Source organism: Oreochromis aureus, linkage group 12 (genome assembly GCF_013358895.1).
Source record: "Oreochromis aureus strain Israel breed Guangdong linkage group 12, ZZ_aureus, whole genome shotgun sequence".
Taxonomy (NCBI): Eukaryota; Metazoa; Chordata; class Actinopteri; order Cichliformes; family Cichlidae; genus Oreochromis; species Oreochromis aureus.
The window spans coordinates 37345205-37373102 of record NC_052953.1 but is presented as its reverse complement, the minus strand read 5'-3'; the positions used below and the strand labels follow the sequence as shown (position 1 = coordinate 37373102).

The 27898-nt window shown below is 41.5% G+C and overlaps 2 protein-coding genes across 3 annotated transcripts in view; one reads left to right on the top strand and one right to left on the bottom strand.

The window, feature by feature from the left end:
- Nucleotides 1-10298, bottom strand: part of stxbp1b (syntaxin binding protein 1b) — a 74885-nt gene extending 64587 nt beyond the window's left edge. For both annotated transcript variants that reach the window (XM_039621117.1, XM_039621118.1), the window contains exon 1: nt 10217-10298. In XM_039621117.1, the coding sequence (XP_039477051.1) occupies nt 10217-10253 (37 nt within the window). In that variant the 5' untranslated portion in view covers nt 10254-10298. The remainder of the gene's footprint in view (nt 1-10216) is intronic.
- A 4757-nt stretch (nt 10299-15055) lies between these two features.
- Nucleotides 15056-27898, top strand: part of niban2b (niban apoptosis regulator 2b) — a 44178-nt gene continuing 31335 nt past the window's right edge. Inside the window, exon 1 of the mRNA XM_031760447.2 lies at nt 15056-15358. Coding sequence (XP_031616307.1) covers nt 15304-15358 — 55 coding nt within the window. The 5' untranslated portion in view covers nt 15056-15303. The remainder of the gene's footprint in view (nt 15359-27898) is intronic.

Here is a 27898-nt window from a genome sequence, read left to right as displayed (position 1 = left end):
TATAAGAAAACTGGTCTGAATATCCACAAGGAAATGTTTAATAATCATATCATGTATTATAAGGAGTGTATTAATCAAACAAAATCTGCTTACTACTCCACCATTATCTGTTCAAATGATGACTCAACCAAGATATTGTTTTCACTGTTCAACTCTTCTTTCAGGTCACCAGATTTTTTACCTACTCACCTTTACTCGTCTTCTTTCTGTGATTCTTTAATGTTATTTTTCATCGAGAAAATTCACAAAATACACCAAGACCTGGTTTCCGATGTTCCATTTAGCTCTTCCTGTGTAATTCCTCTCCCATCACACTGTTTTTCTGCTTTCCAGCTCCCCTCGGTTACTGATATTTCAGATTTCATCTGTAAGTCAAAACCTTCTACTTGTCAGCTAGACCCCATTCCTACAGTTTTGGTTAAGGCATGTCTACCTTCTTTGCTTCCCCTCATATCTTCTATCATCTGCTCTTCACTTACCACTGGAACTGTTCCTGCTTCCCTCAAAATTGCTGCCATCACCCCAATATTAAAAAAAACTGGTCTAGATCCCAATAATTTTGAGAATTTTCGGCCTATTTCAAATCTACCATTTCTTTCAAAAATTCTTGAGAAAATAGTTGCCACACAACTCCACTCACATTTAACTAATAATAATCTGTATGAACAGTTCCAGTCTGGTTTTCGCCCCTCCCATAGCACTGAAACAGCACTTATAAAAATAACCAATGATCTTCTTATGGCAGCTGACTCCGGTTTACTTTCCATTCTTATCCTCCTTGATCTGAGTGCTGCCTTCGACACTATTTCTCACTCCATTCTTCTCAGTAGGCTAGCCTCCATCGGTCTCTCCCATACTCCACTAGCCTGGTTTAAATCATACCTGTCTGATCGCACTCAGTTCATTCAACTCAAATCCTTTACTTCTCAGCCCTTTCCTCTGACCACTGGCGTGCCCCAGGGATCTGTCCTGGGGCCCCTTCTTTTCATTATCTACTTTCTACCACTTGGACACATTTTACATACAATATCCATTTCCACTGTTATGCCGATGACACCCAGCTTTATCTGTCCACTAAACCTGATTCTGCTCTTCCCCCATCCTCCCTCACCCTCTGCTTAGCTGAACTAAATTCATGGTTCTCTTCTAATTTTCTTAAACTCAATAGTAATAAATCCGAGCTCCTCTTAGTAGGCACTAAATCAACATTATCCAGAACCAACAGTTTCTCTGTTACTATCAATAACTCGCTGGTCTCCATTTCTTCCTCTGTGAAAAGTTTGGGTGTCATCCTCAACAGTACTCTATCTTTCAATTCACACATTAATAATGTCACTCGGTCTGCATATTTTCAATTGCGCAACATTAATCGTCTCCGTCCTTTTCTCACCCCACATGCCACTGCCATCCTTGTCCATAGCCTTGTTACTTCCCGGATTGATTATTGTAATTCACTTCTTTTTGGTCTTACTCAAAAATCCATCCACAAGCTTCAACGCATCCAGAACTCTGCTGCCCGTATCATCACCAGGACCCCTTCTGTCCACCACATCACTCCTGTTCTGCAGCAGCTTCATTGGCTCCCGCTCAAGTATCGTATCAATTTCAAAATACTCTTGTACGCATTTAAAGCTATTCATCATCTCTCTCCTCCATATCTCTCTGATCTGGTTAACATCACCGCCCCATCTCGTTGTCTCAGATCTTCTTCTTCCCTTTCACTCTCCGTCCCCTCCCCCCCGTCTTGTCACCATGGGGAGCAGGGCTTTCAGCTGCTCTGCTCCTCGACTCTGGAATTCCCTACCTTCTGATTTAAGAAATATCTCTATTTTCTCTCTCTTTAAGTCCCAACTCAAAACCCACTTGTTCAAAATAGCTTATCCCACATAACCTCTCCATTTGGCTATTTTAAATTTGTTTATGTTTTATGATTGTGTAAACTCTCTGCTTTTATGTTGCTTTTTTACTCTACTGTGTACAGTGACCTTGAGTGTTTTGAAAGGCGCTTTCAAATAAAATGTATTATTATTATTATTATTATTATGGAGCCAAATACAGGGCAATCTTGGAAGAAAACCTCTTGGAGTCTGCAAAAGACTTGAGACTGGGGCGGAGGTTCACCTTCCAGCAGGACAACGACCCTAAACATAAAGCCAGGGCAACAATGGAACGGTTTAAAACAAAACATATCCATGTGTTAGAATGGCCCAGTCAAAGTCCAGATCTAAATCCAATCCAGAATCTGTGGCAAGATCTGAAAACTGCTGTTCACAAACGCTGTCCATCTAATCTGACTGAGCTGGAGCTGTTTTGCAAAGAAGAATGGGCAAGGATTTCAGTCTGTAGATGTGCAAAGCTGGTAGAGACATACCCTAAAAGACTGGCAGCTGGAATCGCAGCAAAAGGTGGTTCTACAAAGTATTGACTCAGGGGGCTGAATAATTACGCACACCCCACTTTTCAGTTATTTATTTGTAAAAAATGTTTGGAATCATGTATGATTTCCGTTCCAGTTCTCACGTGTACACCACTTTGTATTGGTCTTTCACCTGGAATTCCAAGAAAATTGATTCATGTTTCTGGCTGTAATGTGACAAAATGTGGAAAAGTTCACGGGGGCCGAATACTTTTGCAAGCCACTGTAAATGAGTATGCTGAGACAGTGGCATATGCATTGGAGATGTCACCATCATCAGAACTGTCACAACATGCGCTAACCAGAAGCCATGCTTTACTGCAGACGTTCACGAACTGCTGAAAACACAGGTTGGTGCCTTCAAGGCCAACGACGAGACAGCGCTCAGACTGACAAGACCCGATCTGTGCCGGGGCATCAAGCTAGCAAAGCCTGAGTACTCAAAAAGAAAATCAGTGATTACCTCGCCTGTTCAAGAGATTCTCAGCGAATGTGGCAAAACATCCAAGCCATCATTACAAGGCCCCACCTCTCTGCCAGAAGCACTTAACACATTCTATGCCAGGTTTGAGACTCAAAACAAGGAGCCAGCACAGAAAACCACCCCTCGCCACACAAACGAGTGCTGTCCCTGTCCCCGGCCAGTGTGAGAAGGAGTCTCGCTAAAGTCACCCCACACAAAGCTGCTGGACCAGACAATATACTGTGCTCAGAGCCTGTGCTCTGTTGAAGATGTCCGAGCGGACCAGTGGTTCTCAGTCTTTTTACATCATTCCCCACATGGCAGGAAGAAATATTATCACCCCCCATCTAAACAAAACGATGAAGGATTACTGAAGGATTCGTTGTGAATGAATCCTTTTTGTTTTAAACAAACAACTTTCATTTCAAACAACTATTTGTAACTTTTGTCACTCGACAAAAAAGCAACAAGTTAAACAGCATGTGAGCATTGCCAAACATGGAAAAATAAAGTTCAGTCTTAGTCTTATGAAAAAAAATCCATATAATTTAGTGAGAGTTTAATACTACTCACTGTTAGTGGCTGCAGTGAGCCTGTTTTGGACTGCAGAGCTGTGGCAGGGCATGATCTGCGGCGCGTCTGCGGGGTAGGTGGGCGCACCTGAGCGGCATCCCCCATCATGCCTCGCCGGCCTAAAACAGATGAGCTGGGTCCTACTGTTGTTGTTGATGTGTGTAGGCTGTAGCTGAAAAGCTCTCTCATGCCCCAGTCCTGGGTTTCAGCACCATTGTAAACGATGCACGACAGACCCGACCACATGTTCACACTTTTCAGTACACTTCTTTATTGCGGCTGTCGACTTACACACACGGCTGCAGCCTTTCAGCAGATGCGCATATTATTAACGTAACTGCCGTGAATTCCTTTGTTCCGCCGTAAAAGTGATTCCAATGTTAAACATTAGTTCTGCATAACTTTTCTGACAGGTAACTTGCGCCCCACCTGTCAGAACTCTTTGAGAACCACTGCCCTGAGCCAAGCTGTTGTGTCACAGTGCTTTAAAGACAGCTACAGCCTCGAAGCTTAAAGACTGCCGCCCACTAACACTTACTCCAATCATCATGAAGCGCTTCGAGTGACTAGTCCTGACTTACATCAAGAACCAGCTACAGTTTGCGTACCACTCAAAGCAAATCAACGGACGATGCGATCTCACTGGCACTCTGCCTGGCCCTGTCACACCTGGATCAACGTAACGCCCACGTAAGAATGCTGTTCACTGATTTCATCTCAGCATTCAACACCATCATTCACCAACAGCTGACCAGCAAGGCTGACCTGCTCGGACTCAACATATCCACTGCAACTGGATCCTGGACTTTCTCACTGATAGACCCCAGAGAGCACAGGTTGGAATCCAACACCATCACACTGAGCACAGCCCCCTCCCACCCTGCAGGCGCGTGTGCTGAGCCCGCTACTCTTCACGCTGCTGACCCACGAATGCAGCTCCTGCTCCACCAAAAACTACATTATCAAGTTTGCAGATGACACCAGAGTGCTGGGACTCATCAGGGACGATGATGATGCTGCTTACAGAGAGGAGGTGCAACAGCTGGCACTTTGGTGCAAGGACAATAATCTATCTCTCAATGTTGACAAAACAAAAGCATTGCTGGTGTCACAGCAGAGAGACCGCTGTTACTGACACCATCTGTTTGTTCCCTGTTTGTTTTTTGTTTTTTTACCATCTTTGTTTCTTTTAAGTAATCCAAGCACTTTATAAAGCACTTTATTTTTAAAGTGCTTTAAAATAGCCAGCACAGGACAAAAGTGCTGTACAGTAAATAAGTTAAGACAATAGAATAAAATAAAACAACAAAAAAATAAAACACATAATAAATTAAAATTAAAACAGCCCAACATAGAATCAACTAAAATAACAACTAAAATAAAATAAACTAAAATCCAACATCTTACAAGGAGTCAAAGGTCAGGGTGAAGAGATGGGTTTTCAGGCAGAGAAGAGGCCGTCTAATCTCTAAAGGCAGATCATTCCACAGTTTTGGAGCTGCTACAGCAAAAGTACGATCTCCTCTAAGTTTACGCTCAGTCCTGGGTACATTCAGGAGCAGCTGATCAGCTGACCTGAGAGAGTGGGTAGGTGTATAAAGCTGTAGCAGCTCAGAGAAATAACATGGGGCTAGGCCATGGAGGCCTTTAAAAGCAAATAAAAGAATTTTAAAATGAATCCTAAAGGAATGGGCAGCCAGTGAAGTGAAGCTAAAATTGGAGACGTGCTCAAACTTTCGAGTTCCAGTTAAAAGACGAGCTGCAGCGTTTTGCCTCCTCTGTAGATGAGTAACCTATGAAGCACTGATCCTTTTATAAAGTACAGTAATCCAACTGAGTGCTAACAAAGGCATGGATAACTGTCTCAAAGTGCTGCCGTGACAGAATTGGCTCTGTTTTAGCCAGCTGACTGTCAATGTGACTGTCAAGCTTCAGCTCAGAGATCAAATTATTTGCGCTGAGGATTTTAATCTTAATGTTGACACTGATAATGATTCGTCTCAGAGTTCCTCAGTATAATAAATTAACATGATGATGAAAGCATGTTATTGGGTCTACACATAACTGTGGACATTCACATGGCTTCAGTGTTAATGAGTTAATATTAAACTGATTTATTTGTATCAGAACAATTAGGTATTTTATTTGATATCATGTTTCCAAGTAAACAAGCAGGAGCTTTCTTAATGAGAAACATTTTCAGAAATGTTCCTTCTATCTCAGACAGAATAAACCAGTGAATAATGTTAACCTCCTTTGTATGTCCACTCTAGGTTCCTGCACCTTTTAAGGTAAAGAAGAAATGTGCTGCATGTTTTGTGGCCTGGATCAATAAAGACATTCACATTCTTAAAAGACAATGCTGCAGACTAGAACGGAGATGGATGAAGACAAAACATCATCATCATCACCAAGAGATGAAAGCTTTGATGATCACGTTAAGAAGATAAGACCCAGATATTTCTCTATGTTAATAATTACTACTAAGCAAAGAGGTCTTTTTAACACAGTGAACCATCACTTAAATCCTGCAAAATGGAATCAGATTAAAGTTTGTAACCTTTTTTAATGAATAGAATGAACAAAATCAAATAAAAAATTATAACTCTTGATTGTTTTATTGATAATATTTTCCCATAATTTCTCTGTGATGTTTTCATCCTTGATTCTTCTGATTCTTCTAACTGCTACAATCACAGTCCACATTGCTATAAAAGTGACCTATTATAGCTGTTTCAGCCTTCTGAAACATTCAGTCAGAACAACATCTCAGTCAGGGTTTGGACAGTCCTGAGACTGTACTTGTTAGGGTGATATATCATAGCTAACTGTACTGGAGCGATACTGACGAATGTTCTGTTCTTGTACTATGTGACCCAAGTGTAGCATTAAATATAGTAGACCATTACATTTTCATTGAGGCTGTAGCGCTGGGTTAGTATATCTACGACAGCTCTGCAGTGGTTTAAATCATGTTTTGTATGTTTTTCCATATTCTGCAGTGGAGTCCCCCAAAGGTCTACATTGTATATGCTAACACTAACATTATACTGGCATATGACATTTAATAAGACTGCTATGCTGATGACAGCTCTACATTCCAGTGAGAGCCACTGATTGAGCTAACCTTTCCCACTTTATAAACTGTCTAACAGATGTGTGCAAATGTCCTGAAATTAAACTAAGATGAAACAAAAACTGTTATTATTGGTTCGGAAAAGCTGCATCGAGTCCTCTACAGGTCTTTTATGTATGCATGTAAAATCAGTTGGTGGTAATTTTCCACTCTAATCTCACCTTTGAAAAACACATAAACACAGATGTGCTACTACCACCTCAGGAATAATGTGAGGATCCATTCATTGCTGAATTTTAGTTACATAAATCCAATCCATTATCACAGATGCTTTTATTTTGCTCTCGGTCAGAATATTTTAATATTTGTAAGCGGGTATAAATCAGAAATTATTCATTTGACTTCAGACTTTGCCAAATTGCAGCAAAGCTTATTATTTCGCCTTGGTGCATTCACTACGAGGATGCTGCTGACATGTGTGCAGCCACCTGTCCCCTCACCTGATTGGTTAATGTACTGGTACTTTGGATACTTTTATTGGACTTTTCAACTCTGAGCAGTCAAAGCACTTTTTGCTATAAGCCATATTCATGCATTCACACATATTCAAACAGCATTTCGATTATCATGCAAACAGTTACGCCAATAAATGCATAACAGTGAATTTTCTATTTGAATCAGGTTTGCTACTTGAACTTTCAAAATGGCCACGTTTACAGCTCAGGAGATCTCCCACAGAAATGTAACCACTGAACCGAAGTCACTGATTTTATGTGTTTGGCTATGTTGACGTCAAATTTGTAACATAAATTCTTTTTCAGAGCTTGTGTCTAATTTTAATAAAAAATTATAACAATTTAACCATAAAATAGAGAATAATATCACTGCAACATGTATGAACAATGCACTGATGAGACTTCAAACTTATTTCCATATTTGCAGACCAATGATACGGGCGGCCCGTTTTCTACAACATTTCTTTCACAAACTGAAGAATGACTGGTTACATTTGGTGAATCATTAGTGTCCAAGTTTCTGGCACAGCTGTCGTGGCCCCTGGGTTTGAGTTCTGGGGTTCAATATTCTTTCTAGTTTTGTATGTCTGTTTATCTTTGGATTCAGGTTCTGTTAAAGTTTAGTTTTCTTCTTTGCCCAGTTTGTTTTTGTCTGATATTAAAATCTAATGTTTGACAATTTAAAACATTTCGTTGTGAAAACTAGAGAACTAGGAAGGGAAAAAAAATACTGTTTTCACAGAGACAGAGTAACACAAAGAGACATTTCTAAAAGATATTAGTTAATTCTTTTTTCTTTTCTTGTCTTTTAAGCAGACCAAATCTAGTATTTCCCAATATTCTGTTAAAATGGAGTGTCAACGTTTCCCTTATTGGGGATTTAAGCACATGTCCAGGATGTGAGAATGAGCACGAAGAGACAGAGACTGAGAGACAGGCCCACTGCAATTGTTGCCTCTAATCTGCTCCCAATCCTCTTACCCCATCCACTGCTCCCTACTGCCCACAGCTATTTCTAGGTTCTGTGTCAGCAGACATGACATCACAGGAAAGCAGCACACATGGATGCATCAGTGTGCGCGCACACACACACTGATAAACACAAACACTTACTCTCCAAAAGAAGTCTACATATCCTGTTCCTCCAAAAGGTATCAATAAGCTTGAAGAGCTGCTGCTGAGGTGACATACGCCCATTGCAGTGACATGACAGTCACACAATGAGGCGAGCCATCTCTCTGGCTAAGTACAATAACTGTAAATGATCAATTTAGGCACATTATTTGTTACACAACACCTCAATAAGCCAATACACCTTTGTCAGGTAGACCATGCTACATGACAAGGAAAGCTATTGACAGAGATACATTACAGTGAAGTCAGTGAATAGTCCTGTTTATCCAATTAGTCAGCTGGATTAGGTGTAAGTGCCTGTGGAAGAACAGAGCACCGCCTGACGAGCAGCAGCCACAGGCTGTTGCTTCAGTTCTAGCTGTCTTGTCCACATGAATTCGCTGGATTTTAACCTCCTCTTTCCTGACAAACACTGTCATCATGTTGTACAATGTGTATATGAGAGACAAAGATTTGATGTTTTGCAGCATTTTGATTTGCCCCACACTAAATCTCTCATCTATGGTCATGACTTTGGTCTAAAGACAGAATAAGACAGATAACCTGTTGGGCACACCCTCTGACATCACAGGGTCACTATCATTCATTCTGGTGTGACCCTTCACTGCTCAGATTTACCTGGAAGTTTCCTTCTGAGGACTCCCAGACAGTCTCACTGATGATGACACATTATCAGATGAGAGCATGAATGCACTGTAATGTGAATACTTTGTGTTTTCTTCTGTTGAAGCATGTGTACATTAACCATCAACTGAAATCAACAACACTTATGCAGCTAAATGTTACTATTATTTTCTCTGAGGAGCCTCGACCAAGACAACTGTGAGCTTTACAGGCTTACAGTTGTCTAATTCTCTGCATAGATTTCAAGGTTTAAAACATGAAATCTGCACCCAGTGAAATTCGACATAGACGATTTTCAGGGGACGCTCACGAGAGCAGGGGACGAGTCTTTGTGTCGTAAATATTGTGACGCCTACACCTGTGCTTTCATCCTACGACTTTTCTTAGCAATTAAGTACTTTACAGTATTGCATTAGTATTTTTCTGAGCACTTCTTTCACCTGTGAATGTTACCTTGTGATTTTGTTTTTAAATAACACTTGATATTCATGTTGTTTTCCAGCCTAGCTGTCTCATTTCCATCACAATCTAAACAATACGACTGTTTGACAGCAACTGTCTGATTTGTTTTTTGATTTTGTTTGATGAATTTGTTCAACATCCTTTAAAGAGCTTAAATCTCTGCCTTTAAATGGAAATATGATCTGCCTGGAGCTGTTATACTGGTTTAGAGTAAATATCAGACCTTTCCGTGTCAGCGTGCCATGTCACAGCAAAAATGTATTTAAATTGCGACATTTATTTCAATAATTTGCACAGTCACTATCCAAAGGCTTGATAGGTTGTAACTAGCTTTATTAATATGGTTACTCAATGAGTTAGTAAAGGCGCATCACTGCCAAGTTCTAAGAACCTCCCTTTAGCCGTTTGGGTACGTACTGTTTTTGGAAGTCTAAAGATGCGCTGGTGCGATTCATTAAGCACAACCAACACACATCGAAAATCCGTTGCCACATGAATTTTTAATTCCATACTGTACTGACAACTACCGTGGAATCAATGCACGAGGGGAAAAAACAGGTCTGGGGTAGTAAAGGTAGTATAAACTAAGGCTTTTTCGGTTATTGATGCAGTCAGAGTCGGATCTGTCCTCCTCCACCTCTGGTCTTCCCCAGAGAATTATGTCAAAGCATTTAATCCGCACAAAGATTAGCGCGACCGGATTTACATCGAACCTGGGCTCCATGCTTATACACTGACAACACAATAACGGCAGAATCTAGCAGAACACCAGCGAATAGTGCAATTAATTAACTGCCTGCGACACTTCACGGCAGATGCATTGCTCCAGTGATTCCGTGCGTCTTAGCGCATCAACATTTCATTAATAAAAAGTAAGGAGCAGCTTGGCCCCACGTTACAACAACAATAAGAATAAAAATAAGAATTAAATAAGAATTTAAAAAAAATCTTACTGTCTCCAGCAATGGCTTTTAGTCCCAGCGGTGCCATGATGATCCCGTCACTGCGCGCCCTGCTCTCCAAAGAAAACCGAGTGGAGCTATTACTACTGTAAAGCTCATCATAATAAGGAACACCCAGACGTTCCAGTTAAATCCAAAATAAAAGCCTCCAGTTAGGCGAGCATAGCAAAACCGGGTAAACGGGAGACAGGGAGAGAGAGAGAACCTCTCCTGAGGTTTCAAGTCAAATCATGCACGGGAGCTGGTTTTTCCTGGTTTCCCTTTAACAAAATACTGAATAGCAAGTGCTCTAAAGTAAGTCAACTAATACATATCGACAACTCCTCCTTTATTCTAGATTTTGGAATAGGTAGGATAAAGTAAACTGAAAATGTGATATCCTGTAAGCTCTAGTTTAACCTACCAAAAAGCTGAGAGGAGTGAAACTAACATAACTGAACTGGACTGAACTGCAACATAACTGTAATCTGTTTGGACACTTTTGAGTTAAAGGGGCTATATCTCACACCATGCTCTATGTAATAATAATTATTGTTATTATATTGAAAAATGTAAAGTAGGTGTTTTACTTGTGGATTTAAAAAAAAAAACCTCTAGATTATTAGGTCAAGTTTTGTCCCTAAATTGTCAATCTCCCACAGACTGAAATTTACGTACTTTTATTTTGAAGGCAGAACTCTGGAAACCCTCATCAGAGCCGTTCACTTATGAGCCCTTACATGAAAATGAAATAATGGATCGGGGATAATAAATCAGTATTACGTATATATAATGTGGGTCTATATGTAATATACATCAAGAGTTACTGAGATGATTAGGGTGTGATGGCGCACTTAGACACTTCTAGAAAACGGTGACTTTTCAGTTTGGTGTCCATGCGAGGGCAGTAGAAGACAAGTCAACATACTCAGTGCAGAGTTACGCGGGATAGTAGAGATGCTCCAGAATATACATTTGAATTGTGAGTTTAAATATCCACAAATGTGAGCCAGAAGGACAGAAGAGAGGGGATGGACAGTTAAATGCCCTCTCTGTTTGCTCACGCACACGCGTGGCAGCACTTCTGCTATCATTTTGTTCGTATTTAACAAAATATGAATGCAGACATAAGTGTACACATTAGTTTGTGACTCTGTCACTGGTCTAACACAGCCAATCCCTCAGCATGTTTGTGCTCTCTGCTCATGTTGGCTTCATATGGAGGCATGAAGACATCAAAGAATTCCAGGTTCCAGATGTGAACCCCCTGAGGCCGTACACACACACTTCCAATACTTCAAAATGCTTTTCACTGACGATATGATTCAATTGCTCACCACACAAATCTGTACTCTGCTCAGCAGTTAGGGGATCCAATTAAGACTAGCCCTGACAAAATAGAGGGTTTAGCAATCCTTTTTTATGTGGGCATTTTCAGTTTCCCATGATTACTGGCACCATGAGTCACATTTTCATGTGGTAGCTGATATCATGCCAAGGAGGTGATTCCACCTGTTACACTGTTCCATTCATTTCAATGACAATCAGCAGAGCAATGAGAGTCCTAACCGATTTTACAAAGCCCGGCCCCTCTTTGAGATGATTCGTGAGCGGTGTCTCCTGTTTACCGTTTCTAAAGTTCTGTAGGGATGACAAATGGCTTCCTGTTAAATCCAGAATTGAATTCAAAATCCTGCTCCTCACATACAAGGTCTTAAATAATCAGGCCCCATCTTATCTTAATGACCTTGTAGTACCATATCACCCTATTAGAGCACTTCGCTCTTGCACTGCAGGCTTACTTGTTGTTCCTAGAGTATTTAAAAGTAGAATGGGAGGCAGAGCCTTCAGTTTTCAGGCCCCTCTTCTGTGGAACCAACTTCCAGTTTGGATTCGGGAGACAGACACTATCTCTACTTTCAAGATTAGGCTTCAAACTTTCCTTTTTGCTAAAGCATATAGTTAGGGCTGGACCAGGTGACCCTGAATCCTCCCTTAGTTATGCTGCAATAGACGTAGGCTGCCGGGGATTCCCATGATGCATTGAGTTTTTCCCTTCCAGTCACCTTTCTCACTCACTATGTGCTAACAGACCTCTCTGCATCGAATCATATCTGTTATTAATCTCTGTCTCTCTTCCACAGCATGTCTTTATCCTGTTTTCCTTCTTTCACCCCAACCGGTCGCAGCAGATGGCCGCCTCCCTGAGCCTGGTTCTGCCGGAGGTTTCTTCCTGTTAAAGGGAGTTTTTCCTTCCCACTGTCGCCAAAGTGCTTGCTCATAGGGGTCATATGATTGTTGGGTTTTTCTCTGTATTTATTATTGTGCTATCTACTGTACAATATAAAGCGCCTTGAGGCGACTTTTGTTGTGATTTGGCGCTATATAAATAAAATTGAATTGAATTGAATTGAATTGAATTGAATTGAATGATATTGCCAGCTCTGCTGAGGTACCGAGAGTTTGCAATGACCTCCAGGATGGGCAGAGAGCAGCCAGTGATCTTCTGGGCTGTGTTGATGACCCTCTGCAGTACTTTCCTGTCTGCAGCTGAGCACCCTGCATACCATGTTGTTATGCCGTACGTTAGGATGCTCTCTATGGTGGCTCTGTAGAATGTCACCAGCAGCCTGTCCTCCAGGTTGTTCCTCCTGAGCACTCTCAGAAAGTGGAGACGCTGCTGGGCCTTTTTTACCACCGCAGTGGTATTTGCAGTCCAGGAGAGATCATCAGAGATCTGCACGCCCAGAAACCTCATGGAGTGTACCCTCTCCACACAGTTCCCGTGAATGTAAAGTGGGGCCGGGTCTGCTCTGCCCTTCCTGAAGTCCAAGATGAGTTCTTTAGTTTTCGTGGTGTTCAGTTGGAGGTTGTTAACTGAACACCACTCAGTCAGTCTGTTGACCTCATCTCTGTAGTCCGACTCGTCCCCCCTTGAGATGAGTCCAACCACAGTGGTGTCGTCCGCAAACTTTATGATGGTGTTTGAGAGATGGGTAGGGGAGCAGTCGGATGTGTAGAACGTAAACAGGAGGGGACTCAGAACACATCCTTGTGGAGACCCGGTGCTGAGTGTGATGGTGCTGGACAGGTGGGGGCGAGTCTGACAGACTGTGGTCTGTTTGTCAGGAAGTCCTTGATCCAGAGGCAGATGGGGTGGAGAGTCCCAGGTGAGACAGTTTCTGGACCAGGATCTCTGGGATGATATGATTGAATGCTGAGCTGAAGTCCAGAAAGAGCATTCTCACATAGCTTCCTCGGTGCTCCAGATGACTCAGCGCAGTGTGGAGCGCTATGGTGATAGCGTCCTCGGTGGATCGATTTGTCCTGTAGGCAAATTGGTGGGGGTCCAAAGTGGGAGGCAGACTGGCCCTGATGTGCTGACAGACCAGTCTCTCAAAGCACTTCATCACTACAGGCGTAAGTGCAACAGGCCTGTAATCATTTGGGCTGACCACAGCTGTCTTCTTGGCGATGGGGATGATGGTGGAGGTTTTGAGGCAGGGCGGGACGGTGTTTAATGACAAGGAAAGGTTGAAGATTTTAGTGAAGACTCAGGTCAGTTCGTCAGCACATGCTCTGAGAACCTTTCCATGTATTCCATCAGGACCTGCCGCCTTCCTGGGATTCACTGACCTTAGAGCACACCTCACTTGATGCTCCCTAAGTGTTAGTGTGCCGGTGCTGGAGGCGGGTGGAAGTGGTGTGACAGCTGAGGGTCTGGTCGTCTCAAAGCGGGCGAAGAAACGATTTAGATCCTCAGCCAGCGAGGCATCAATCCTAGATGTCGCCTGGTTATTGCTTCTGTAGTTGGTAATGTGATTGATCCCCTGCCACATTTTTCTGGGGTCGTTGTCAGCAAAGTGATCTTCAATCCTCCTCCTATAGGCAGCTTTAGCTTTCCTGATGCCTCTACTCAGGTCTGCCCTGGCCGCCCTATACGCAGCCCTGTCCCCTGACTTGAAGGCAGTGTTGCGGCTTTTTAGGAGGGATTGCACTTCGCTATTCATCCAGGGTTTTTGATTTGGAAACACCCTGACCCTTTAATACATTAACATGTATTCTTCAAACTCATTTTGTAATAAAACTGTATTTTACTGTTTCCCTTCTTCTTAGATCTTCTTATCCAAAGTTAACAAACATTAATGATGGAAACATTTAACAAAAAAACCTGTATAAAATTACAGAAACAATTATCCTTCAAAGCTTTTCTTGATTTTATGATGTTTTGTATCAAGGTCAAAGAAAAGGAAAATAATAATGGTGATTATGTTGGTATCCAAATTTATACCTGTGGCCTCAGGATTTCTTTGTATCAGGGCTGTAGCCATGATAGAAAGGGGGGGAGGGAGGGGGGCTTCTTCTTCTTCGTCTATTATCTATTCGTTGCGGTTGGCAAGCAACTTTAGGTGCATTACCGCCACCTTCGGGACTGGAGTGTGGCTCAGTCAGTTTTTACATCTATATTCTCATATAAATACCAGATGCTCTTAAAAACCCAAATATCGGCCTGTATTGATTTGTAATATTTCTTTTAGCCTTAACTGAACTCTGTTTTTCTGAAATTTGACTATTTGCTTGCATTTACCGCATTCTAACATCACATGTTCAAATTTCTCCTCTTGTCCACAAAATTCATCATTCCCTGTCTCATGCTTATTCCTCTTCTTTAATTTGTAATTTAAACCTGTATGACCACATCTCTCTCTTGCCATTGTATCTTCTTCTCTTTTACTTCTCTGACTTCTTCGTCATTGTCCAACTGCTCTATAATAACCTTCTCTGTCCCACAGCGCTGGGGTCTGCTGTTTCCCATCGAGACTTTAACGTAACGTGGCTGCACGGCAGAAGTTCTCCTCCTACTTTAGAGGAGGGTGTGTCTGTCCGAGAAAAAACGCACAGTTGTTACACAGTTTTGAACTTCTTTTCGACAGCTTCGGCTTGAGTGTTTGGTACCACCCGTTATTACTGACGCTGCAGTCATTTCATGAGCTGACAGGGCTGCTGTGGCAGGAGACGCGTCTCTATCGGGTTTATTGCTTGTCTTAAAAAGTAGTTGTCGGTCTGACGCAGCGTTAGCCTGGGACGCTTCACTGATCATGGGGGATGTGATTTCTAGTCACCTGGATGAAGCCAAACGGGAGATTATCACAGGTAAGGAGAGCCGCGGGGTGATTAGTGCTGCTTTGGTGGTTTGGCGTGTTTTCCACTTTGCGTAATTAGGACAATAAAACGTAAGTTGCCACAGTGTCAGCGTGAGTCCAGCACCTCTTTGTTTACTAACTAAACGGGCTTTTTATCTGCTTCGTTAATAAACCACAAATATCCACGTAGCACCGCATCAAAAAGCTCTTTTTCCTTAGCTGGACCAAACTGTAAGCTTTCTGTCTTTAGGGTTAGGGTTTGTTCTTTGTCATACTAAAGTACTTCCACGACACCAAAAGAGAAGGAAAAACTGTGGAAACGTAAGAGGAAATGATGTGACCCGTTAAAGCTGGTTACAAATAAAGAGTGCAGCAGATAAAGAACTCCTGTTAGTGGCCCTGCCTCGGACATGTCACAGGTTTTCTCTAATATGGACTCCTTGCTGTTGAGTCTGAAGCAAATCAGGTTAGCTGCTGACATTTTTCAGCAGCACACACGTGTACAGTTGTATCTATTGGACTTTAAGTGTCACAGTACTCTTGCCTCGTCCACACAGATGTGTCTCATATACAGGATAAAAGGCATCACTGATGATCTCCTGATGTTCCATTAATCTTCTGCCCAAGACTGGATGGAAGGTTCAGTTGGACTCTGTGACTGTGACTTTGCAGTTTGTGTGTTAGGAGTGGAAAGTTCAGGTTTAGCAATTCCTTATTTTTGGCTTGTTTTACTTCAGTTCTCTTTATTTGTGAGGATTACAGCTGACAGAAGAATGCACAAGTATGTTGTAACTTTTGTTGGGGGGGGTTACAATTTCTCCTGAACTGAGCCAGATTTCAGGAACTTCCATGTCCTCAGTGATATAGACCTAGTCCTGACCAGTCCTGACCTGATAGACCAGTGACCTGTACAGGGTTTGGTTTGTACCCAAACTGCAGATCATACTTTCTAGTATTTACCTTTTTTTTTTTCATTTAGAAAATGAAGCAACATACATAAAATAAAGAAGACAGCACATTAAGGTAGATATTTGGGCTCAGTTTTCTAGACCTGGATTAAAATAGACATGAAACACATCATGTATAATGGCTAATTTACATCATTGAGCCCTGACATAGATGTAACTCTGTCTGTGAAGCTGAATTTAAGAGTGTGCTTAAAGTTTTAGAAACGTGTTTAGCGCCATCTCCTGCCACTACAGAACATTACATCTAAGTAACGTTTGATTGGCTGGTTGGTTGCTGCTGATAGACTTTAATTAGTTAACATAAACTAATTATTAACTGAACCAATATAATGAGGCTTAAACTAAAAATCCATTAAAGGGTTTCACTTTGTACTACCTTTGGCTGCAACAGTGATATTTATGTTCAAATGAAGGATGTACTGTTCACTTTCAGTCTCTCTCTGGTGAGCTCAGGTGGAGTGAAAGAAAACGAGTTTCTAGAGTTCAGAACAGTAGCGCCTGTTCCTGTCACCACTATTAAAACCTTTACTGGGAGAAAGCTCGTGGGAGTCTTTCATCAAAGCACCAACAAACTCTGACATGAAGAAAAACAAACATTGTAGCTGCTCCATCCAGTAAGCCTCCAGAAATATTCACATATGCAGATGAACTGTTAACTTAGTCTGATACATGTTTCAATTACGTCGTTTGCTGAAGGCTGATATTTTAAATGGAAGCAAATACCTGCAGCAAACAGGGGTGCAACTAAAGGGGGGCATGGGGTGTACTAGACCATATTTATTTCAAGGTTGTCGTAACATTTTTCAGATTAAAAGAGAAATAATATAAAATCTTAATTAAATTGCTTTAATATTTAAAAATATAGAAGACAGAGTCGAGGTACATTTCTTATGCCTTAGTTTAGATTGCGTATACATCTTATTTTAGCTGACTTTGACCTTTGACTATACTTGAGATGTTTACTTTAAAAACATTGAATTTCAGTTTGACGTATAAATCCAATCAAAGGAATTAGCTGTTTTTGTTTTTCTGACAGATTAAAGTTAAACTTTTAAACATTGACATGAAAAAAGTGTGGCATCTCTTCCTTGGACTCTCTTTGGGTTTTTTGTTCCCCCCCTGTTGCGCACACATGACCTATTTTCGCAGCAGATGTACTGATGGGATTCCTGATCGGTAAACTGTTTACAGCATCACAGACAAGGAAAACTTGGAGTTTCTGACTCCAGCATGTCTGTGAACCACTTGTTAGCTAACTCAAGAGGGCCCTTCTCCACACTTTTCTCATTTTTAAAGTGCTTTACAAACCTGAATGTTACAGCCAACAGGTGACTTTTCCCGTATCAGTGCAGCTAGCTACACAACAAAAACACTTACTGGTAAGAGAGAGTGAAAGTGGACAGTATGTCCTTGGTCTTAATATGAAACTCATTGTTGCAGCAAAAAAGTGATCCCCTTAAAGTCATCTTGAGTTTTCCTTCCCCTGAGCTATTGGGTCTGTTACATTAGTTTATGTTACCTATCTGGTAATGACTGAAACCAACCAACCCAGTGATGTAACACTGTGTACTGAAAGAAGATGGCGCTGAACAGATGTAATAAATGTTAACTTGAAGCACTGTTAAATCCAGCTTCACAGACAGTTTTTGTGTCACTTTTTGAGAGCAGGGCTCCGTGATGTAAATTAGCCTTTATACAGTGGCTTGCAAAAGTATTCAGCCCCCGTGAACTTTTCCACATTTTGTCACATTACAGCCACAAACATGAATCAATTTTCTTGGAATTCCAGGTGAAAGACCAATACAAAGTGGTGCACACGTGAGAAGTGGAACGAAAATCATACATGATTCCAAACATTTTTTTTATAAATAAATAACTGAAAAGTGGGGTGTGCGTAATTATTCAGCCCCCTGAGTCAATACTTTGTAGAACCACCTTTTGCTGCAATTAACAGCTGCCAGTCTTTTAGGGTATGTCTCTACCAGCTTTGCACATCTACAGACTGAAATCTTTGCCCATTCTTCTTTGCAAAACAGCTCCACAACTGCCCTGTGATGAGCAACAACACCATGAAGTCCAAAGAACACACCAGACAGGTCAGGGATAAAGTTATTGAGAAATTTAAAGCAGGCTTAGGCTACAAAAAGATTTCCCAAGCCTTGAACATCCCACGGAGCACTGTTCAAGCGACCATTCAGAAATGGAAGGAGTATGGCACAACTGTAAACCTACCAAGACAAGGCCGTCCACCTAAACTCACAGGCCGAACAAGGAGAGCGCTGATCAGAAATGCAGCCAAGAGGCCCATGGTGACTCTGGACGAGCTGCTGAGATCTACAGCTCAGGTGGGGGAATCTGTCCATAGGACAACTATTAGTCGTGCACTGCACAAAGTTGGCCTTTATGGAAGAGTGGCAAGAAGAAAGCCATTGTTAACAGAAAACCATAAGAAGTCCCGTTTGCAGTTTGCCACAAGCCATGTGGGGACACAGCAAACATGTGGAAGAAGGTGCTCTGGTCAGATGAGACCAAAATGGAACTTTTGGCCAAAATCCAAAACGCTATGTGTGTGGAAAACTACCACTGCACATCACTCTGAACACACCATCCCCACTCTCAAATATGGTGGTGGCAGCATCATGCTCTGGGGGTGCTTCTCTTCAGCAGGGACAGGGAAGCTGGTCAGAGTTGATGGGAAGATGGATGGAGCCAAATACAGGGCAATCTTGGAAGAAAACCTCTTGGAGTCTGCAAAAGACTTGAGACTGGGGCGGAGGTTCACCTTCCAGCAGGACAACGACCCTAAACATAAAGCCAGGGCAACAATGGAATGGTTTAAAACAAAACATATCCATGTGTTAGAATGGCCCAGTCAAAGTCCAGATCTAAATCCAATCCAGAATCTGTGGCAAGATCTGAAAACTGCTGTTCACAAACGCTGTCCATCTAATCTGACTGAGCTGGAGCTGTTTTGCAAAGAAGAATGGGCAAGGATTTCAGTCTGTAGATGTGCAAAGCTGGTAGACACATACCCTAAAAGACTGGCAGCTGTAACTGCAGCAAAAGGTGGTTCTACAAAGTATTGACTCAGGGGGCTGAATAATTACGCACACCCCACTTTTCAGTTATTTATTTGTAAAAAATGTTTGGAATCATGTATGATTTTCGTTCCACTTCTCACGTGTACACCACTTTGTATTGGTCTTTCACCTGGAATTCCAATAACATTGATTCATGTTTCTGGCTGTAATGTGACAAAATGTGGAAAAGTTCACGGGGGCCGAATACTTTTGCAAGCCACTGTACATGTAGTGTTTCATGTCTGCTTTAATTATAATCCCAGGCTTCAAAACTTTATCTAAGTTTAGTCTGGGACTATGCTTCATTCATTCAGAATTAATTGCAAGTTTTGGCCACAGATTCCCGGAAAGACCAAAGAAAATTTGAGTAATACTAGACTCGCATCTAGCTATAATACATATACAATCTACAGAGAATGGAGAAAGGTGAAATGTGGGATAAACCTCAGTGATATAGACCTACACACATTCAGTGACCTTTGTATTTAACACTGACTTCCACGCTTGATTTCTGCTTAAAGTTTAAAAGGATTACCTAAATGTCAGGAAACTTGGTGAATGCCCTGATTGAGGCTAAAGATAATTTTTTCCTTCACTGTCATTACAACTCAGAGTGTAGCACGCACACGTATCACATGTGGAATTTGAGGAATGCATGAAAAAACATGTTTCTGTGTGGCTCGATGGAAACCTTAGCACACTGAGAAGCTGAGTCCTGTTACTGAAAACTGAGGAGTGGCCTCTGATACCACATGGTTTAAAAGCAAGACTGGATTAGTAACAGATTATTTACATTTATATTTTGGAGTATGAGCATGCATGTAAAAAGAAAGTCTTTGTGAATACAGCCAGCCACTGTATGTGTTTTGGGTTTTTGTGATGTTTTTTGTTGAGCAAAACACTGAAACTGACTGTAACAATTAGAGAAATTAATCTCATCACATAGTGTTGGAATGCCTCTTTGTTTTAACATTTAGTCAGGATGCCTGAAGATACTGACTGTTGGGCATTGAGTTTTCAGCACTTAATTGGCATTATGACATGTGAAAATGAAAATGACATAGTTCCTAACAGACTGTAGTTAGAGAAAACTGAACCGTTTTTGACTGAGTGGGTTATGGACACACGAAGAACCAGGCAGCAGGAGAATCATAGTTTCACTGAACAGAGTCTCCAGAATATGGATTACTAATCCAAGATGTCTCTCATGATGTCATCCTGCACCTCAGTTCATTGACTAAACCCCATCCTGGGCTTGTCTGTTTTTGCCTTCCAACCTACTTCTGCATGGGGGAACCTAAGTCCCGAGGTCAAAATGGGAAAAGCCCCCTAGGGTGGTGGAGAATGGCCGACCTACGGTACTGTGGGACTTCCAGATACAGATGGCTAACCAACCGTACATAATAGTGTTGGACAAGCAGAAGAAACGGCCGTAGTGATTGATGTAGCGATACTGAATGACCGCAACATCAGGAAGAAGGAACAGGAGAAGCTGGAGAAGTACCAAGGGCTCAGAGAAGAGCTCAAGAAGATGTGGAGAGGGTGAAGGTAACAGTGGTCCCAGTTAGAGCAGGGCGATATGACCAAAAATATTTATCACAACATACATTTGAAAATTTGCGATAACGATATAACTGACGATATAATTGACACTAGACAAAATACTTTACAACTCCACAACTTTGATGGGTTTTTTTGCACTAATAATGTATTTTCACTTAAACAAGCAGCTGTTTTTTATGTGCATTAAAGTTATATAAAAATGTAACAGTGCAAATTCCTCGCTGACAGTTTAACCAAAAGGCATTTCCAGTGGAAATTGGCCGACATATCCTCAGCATAACCATGTATAATATCCACAAAACTTAAAAAGAGGTTATACACACACAATACGCTAATATTATGTTGAAGCACAGTACGTATCACTCCGCGAGGCTCCTGCCTACGATAGCCGTAATGCTCCGACGATCCATCAAGCTGTGAGGCTTCGTAGCTTAGCAAAGTCGTACTAAAACATTTGACAGATTTTTGAGCGCCGTGTACATAAAATCGTTTCGAGGTCAGTAAGCACAACCAGAATTCATACATAAGGCACGCGGGATTATAAGGGACACTGTCGATTTTCAGAAAAATCAAAGGATTGATTTTAAGTGTGCCGTATTTTCCAAACAACACGGTAATAACGACGGCCCGCTAGCATGCGCTACCAAAAATAGTGCTTTGTTGTGTATCTGACGGACGAAAGCTAAACCAGTTCCACACCACTGAAGTTGCAGCATTTTTGCAAACCAGTTCTGGTTCATCCGTTTCATTTAACGACCCACTTTCGCTCTTCTCATTCTGCGTCGCCGCCATGTGCGTATGTAAACAAAGGCACTGCCCATGCGCGTTTTACACATATTCTATCGCGATATTTCATTTTCCTATCATTGCCCAAAATTACACCGGTATTACCGTGAACGGTAAGATATAGCCCAGCCCTAGTCCCAGTGGTAATTGGAGCGGTTGGTGTAGTGGCTCCCAAGCTAGGCGAGTGACTCCAGCAGATCCCGGGAACAACATCGGAGATCTCTGTCCAGAAGAGCGCAGTCCTAGGAACAGCTAAGATACTGCGCAGGACCCTCAAGCTCCCAGGCCTCTGGTAGAGGATCCGAGCTTGAAGGATAGACCGCCTGCAGGGGTGAGAGGGGAATTTTTTTTTTTATATTTACACAGTAGGTTTGAGAGAGAGCTCAAACTTTCATTTTCACTTCACTTGTGAAAACTCTCTAACTCTACCAGTCAGTATCTTCAGTCATACGTACTGAAGATAAAATGGGTTTCTTGTTTAAAACCAAGAGGTATCTCACGGAAGAATGGACACTATTGGTTGGGTTCATTAGCTTCAGTTGTCACAGTCAGTGTTTAGTGTTTTGCTTAATGAAGACTTTGTTTTTACATGGATGAATGTAGAGGTTTGCTTGGTCTATGAGTGAGTGAGCAGGAAACAGGAAATCCCCCCTCCCCTTCCCCTTTTCCCTGGCTCTGTGAAATTTCTAACCTCTGACCTGTATCTTTCTGTTGCCTGGTAACATGTGGTCCTCTCACCTTCAGCATATACCCAACTAAGCGCACAGGTGATTGTTTTAAATAGGTTTGATAACTTTGCAAGAAGTATTTCTCATTTTAACTTCTCCTCAATAGAAATACATGACATGGTCAATAAGAAGTCGACAGAACTCATTCTATCCATGTTTTGACAGACGCCAACAAAATCATGACAGTTAAAGCAGCAATGAAAGGGCCCTCGCACCCTGTGAACAGCCAGTGTGCTGCAGGTTGGCCGAGTCACACAGTCACATGGCTGATTGAATGTTACATCACTTCCTCACTAAATGCTCATAAGTGCTTGGAGCAGAAAAGCGCTAATATAAGAGACAGTCTGTTTGATGCATGATTATAGCCTACTGTGTGGTTTTTGTTGTTTGTTTTTTTTTGTGACACTAGGTGGCACCATAAACATGACCTAATATTGGCACATAGATATCTCCAGTCTCTGTCTTCCATCAGGAATTTGGGAGTTTGGGATAGATTTCAAAAAGTTGAATCTGGATGTAACGTTTTTACAGTTGACATATACAAGTGACTTCTTGGATGAGTGATGAAAAGTTTCTCCCCATGAAAATGCTACGTCCAGATGAACAGACTTAACTTTTTTGGGGTTTCCTTAACTGGATGATTCAACGTGCCATTTGGGACAGATTGAACAATGTTCAGTTGGGATATACAATATACGAGTTACCACGGATCGCCCCGTGCGTGGGGCTGCACGGCATCAACACGTTGCCGCGGTTAGCTCGTTGACGCCGTGCAGCCCCACGCATGGGGCGATCCGCTGTAACTCGTAAATGGAGATTTGCCGCGTTAATGTCATTAATGTCATAATGAGAGTAACGCTGACAGCACTAAAAAAGTAATCTCCAAATGTTTTCTTTTTACCGACCAGTCCATTTTGTCGTTGCCTGCAGGTGAAGTGATGGGGGAGGGGGAGTTGTGTTCAGTCAAGGAGAGGCAAGGCAGAGTAAGCAGCGTAGAGACAAAAGTGGACAAAAGAGAGGCAAACTTCTGGGTCCACAAGTATAACATAACATAGACTATATCGATATAAACGATATTGTCACATCTCATATCTCGTATAAAAATGTATCGATATATTTAAAAACTCAATATATCGCCCAGTCCTAGTGGACCCTATCACACTTGAAACGTTTGGTTCAAATTGGACAATGTATGTGTTAGGGATGCAACCATTTGACTAATTTAATTGACACAAATTCTTTGTTTCAACGCTTCGTGTAATGCAAGGCTCTATAGTGCGCTATTGTCACCATGGAAATGCGAGTGATTCAGCCACGTTAGCGACTAAGCCAGACCTGCAGGACAAACGTATTCAGCAGTCACGTGTAAATAAAAAGTCTGACAGACTGAGCTCAGGTAGAGCTTTTTCCAAAAGCTTTTGTGACATTTTTCAGATTGAAAGTGAAATAATATAAAATATTGTGTTAATTAAAGTGCATTAATATTTTAAAATATAAAAATAACAGCTTTTTTCACGAGCTGATAATAACAAAGACAGGCTGGTAAAACTCTGAGCCAATGACCTGAGGCTTGTTAGGTAACACGCTGAATTATTATTAATATTATTTAACATCTCTGCCATCATAATTACCAGTTTTCAGCAGTACAAAGATTTTTTTATTGAAGCACAAGCCAAACTTTAAAATTCGAGATTCAAGGATTCAAAGATTCAAAGTGTTTATGTTCATGTGTCCAAAGAAAAAAAGGCATTTCTCTGTGGACTGAAATTCTTTCTTTGCTGTCCACACGCAGATGCCGATTAATACATACAATTGAAATAGAACAGATAAAATACAAATAGTACAAATAAATAAAAGGAGACAAAATATTGAAGTGTGAAACAGAGATGTGTGCAACAGAGCTATGAGCTTAATATGCAGGATGACCTGATGGATGACCTGATGTGCAAAAATTATTATTACTGTTAAAATAGGTCAGCTGTTCATTAGCCTGATGGCAGTGGGGAAGAAGGAGTTGCTGAGTCTGGATGTCCTGCATTTCACATTTCTGAACCTTTGTTTTGAGAGCAGAAGTGTGAACAGTCCGTGTTGGGTGTGTGTGGGGTCTTTGAGGATGGAGGCAGCTCTCCTCTGGACTCTGAATAGAATAGAATAGAATTCAACTTTATTGTCATTGCACATGCACAGGTACAGGGCAACGAAATGCAGTTTGCATCCATCCAGAAAGTGCTTTAGCCGTGATATAGATATATTACAATATATATTAGCAATAATATAGATATGTAAGTATATTACAGAAATGGGTCTATTATGGTATGTTATCATGTACACGGTATGAAGTATGTTATGAATATTCTATAACTATACGTATGTACAGGCTGTAGTGAGTACAAGCTATGTACAGGCTATGAACAGGATATAAATATGAAATAAAAACTATACAGAAATATGAGATATACAGTTACAGAAATGTGAACTATGCAAGTTATAAACAGTTGTGGGATTAAAAATTATTGTATGTACAGAATGATTATTTACACAGAACTATACAGTAGTGCAGTTAAGATAAGTGAGATATGTGGATAATTTCTACAGAGGCTATATAAAGTGCTAGTGGTTGTGAGTGGTGGTTCAGTCCATGTTATTATTGTGTGTTTGAGGGTACGGTTGTCCATTGTGTGTGTAGGTGGTTGTGGGTGTGTGTATGTTCAGTCCATGAGTTTAACGTGGGTCAGATGTCAGGAGGCAGAGTTCAGGAGTCTGACAGCTGTGGGGAAGAAGCTGTTCCGGTACCTGGTGGTCTTAGTCCGGAGGGTCCTGTAGCGCCTCCCAGAGGGCAGGAGGGTGAAGAGTCCATGTGATGGGTGACTGGGGTCTTTGATGATTTCCCAGCCCTTTTCAGACACCGCTTCCTGTAGATGTCCTTTATGGCAGGAAGTGGTGCTCCGGTGATGCACTGGCCAGTTTTCATGACCCTCTGCAACGCCTTCCGGTCCGAGGCAGAGCAGTTCCCGTACCAGACTGTTATACAGTTGGTCAGGATGCTCTCGATGGTGCAGCGATAGAAGTTCACCAGGATGTCTGAGGACAGGTGGTTCTTCCTCAGAGTCCTTAGGAAGAAGAGGCGCTGGTGAGCCTTCTTGACCAGCTTGGAGCAGTTGGTCGTCCAGATGAGATCCTCAGAGATGTGGACACCCAGGAATGCAATGGTAGATGCTCTGCAGAGAGGGCAGCGGAGTTTTGATGATCTTCTCCGCAGTGATGCAGGCTTACAGACACAAACTCCTACCTTGTTCACTTACACACACAAACATGCACAGACACTGCATCAACTGTTTTTGTCTCCTGTTAATGTAGAAAGCTTTCTAATAACACAGAGTAAAGGTGCGCTTTCTATACCTTTACGCACATATGGCACACATCTTCTTTTATTTGACTTTGACCTTTCACTGTACGTGAGAGTATTTCTATATTTTTGTATTTAAGAAAATGTTTTCTTTAAACAAAACATATGGCCAATAAATACAGTGAAAGGTTTTAATAGTTTATTCTTTTTTGTTGACAGATGTATGCAGTTAAGCCTTTAAACTAAAAACCAATGAGAAGTTTATTCTGAAAGACCAATGTTTTTTCTCTTTTGAGTATTTATTATTGCTCATTAATAACACAAAAGTATTTCTTATCCAATTAATCAATGGACTAACCAATAGATTACTCGGTTACTAAAATAGTTTTACCTTTGTAAAAGAACCTGTTTTTGAAGTTGACTTTTTTACCTATTAAAACAATGCACGCTCAGTTCAAGTCTTTACAGTCCCAGGTACTTGTTCCTGTGCTGTGTGTTATTTCAACAAGTGAAGAGGTTCACCCTGAAAATCAATATGAGAAAATTATGTGACAGGCTAGTTTGTTTTTGACAAAAATTTAAAATGCTACCCTGTAGTTTGTAGCTCCATCAGCTGCAGCAAGAAGCCCCATCTTATTTCAAAGACCGTTTCACCCAGTACCATACTTGGTTCTCAGACTACATGCTTAATTGTGGTTCCTGGTCTGTTTAAAAGTAGAGTGGAAGGCAGAGTCTTCAGCTTTCTTCTGTGGAACCAGCACATACACTCACTCTGTGTCTGGGACGGCTGTAGCTCAGGGAGTAGAGCAGGTCGTTTTGTTATGGCCACTCCCCTTTTTGTATACAGTAGGGTTACTCCCTGCAGAGGTTCAGTGGTGGGGAGGGTAGTTAATTTGATTGGTTTACACCAGGGTAGAGGTATCCGGATGGTTTAAATAGGCCTGCGCTCTCCCTCCTAGGAATGGCACCTCCAGGTTTTGGTTTTTCTATTTGCACTTCTGGCAAATAGTTGGGGCTAGATCAGATGAACCTGACTCATATGACTGTAGAAAATGATCACTATGATACCTACAACAGAAATTTTGTAAAAATCTATAAAGAACAGAAAATATGACAATGAAGTGCAACACTGTTTTTTGTTGTTGTTTGTTTTCTTTTTTTAAGGGGGGAGCGAGATGATTGTTAATTGTTAAGCAAGTACTTGGAGACAGATTATTGTGTTTTTTGGGGGCTTTCTCTGTAATATTAAAGGGTCTTTACACTCTAAATCTGCTGCGTAGAGGTCGCCAACTTTGGCCTATGAGCTTCATCCAAATCGTAAAGCGCGCTTCCACTGGACTCTAGAGCAGTGGCAACATTTCTCTGGAGTGAGGAATCTAACTTCTCCGTCTGGCAGTTTGATGGACGAGTCTAAGTTTAGCGGTTGCCGGGGGAACAGTACTTGTCTAACTGCACTGTGCCAAGTGTAAAGTTTGGAGGGGGTTGTTTTTGAGGAGTTGCTACTTAGTTTCATTGAAAGGAACTTGTAATGCTTCAGCATACCAAAACATTTTAAACACTTTCATGCTCCCAAATTTGTGGAACTAGTTTGATGATGGGCCCTTTTTGTTCCAATATGACTGTGCACCAGTGCACAAACTCCATGACGACATGAGTGAGTGACTTTGGTGTGGAAGAACTGGCCTGAATGGAGTCCTATTCTTAACCCAGTAGAAAACCTTTGGAATAAATTGGATCAGAGATTGCCAACCAGGCGTTCTCATCAAACAAGTGTCCAACTTCACAATGCAGCTCGTAAAAGATTAGTCAAAAATTCCCATATTCGCAGTCTTAAACCTTGAGGAAAGCGTTCCAGGAAGAGTTACACGGTTCAAATTCCTGGAGCCTCTCTGCTGATTCTGTAAGTTTGCCCACTAACAAAGAAATGTTCAGTTCATGATTTCAATGGGAGGTTTATTTGAACAGCGAGAGACAGGACCATAACAAAAAATCCAAAAAAAATGCACTCCAATTTACACAGTAATTTCCATTTTCATGAACGAAATAAGTATTTGATCCCTTTGAAAATGTGCTTTACTA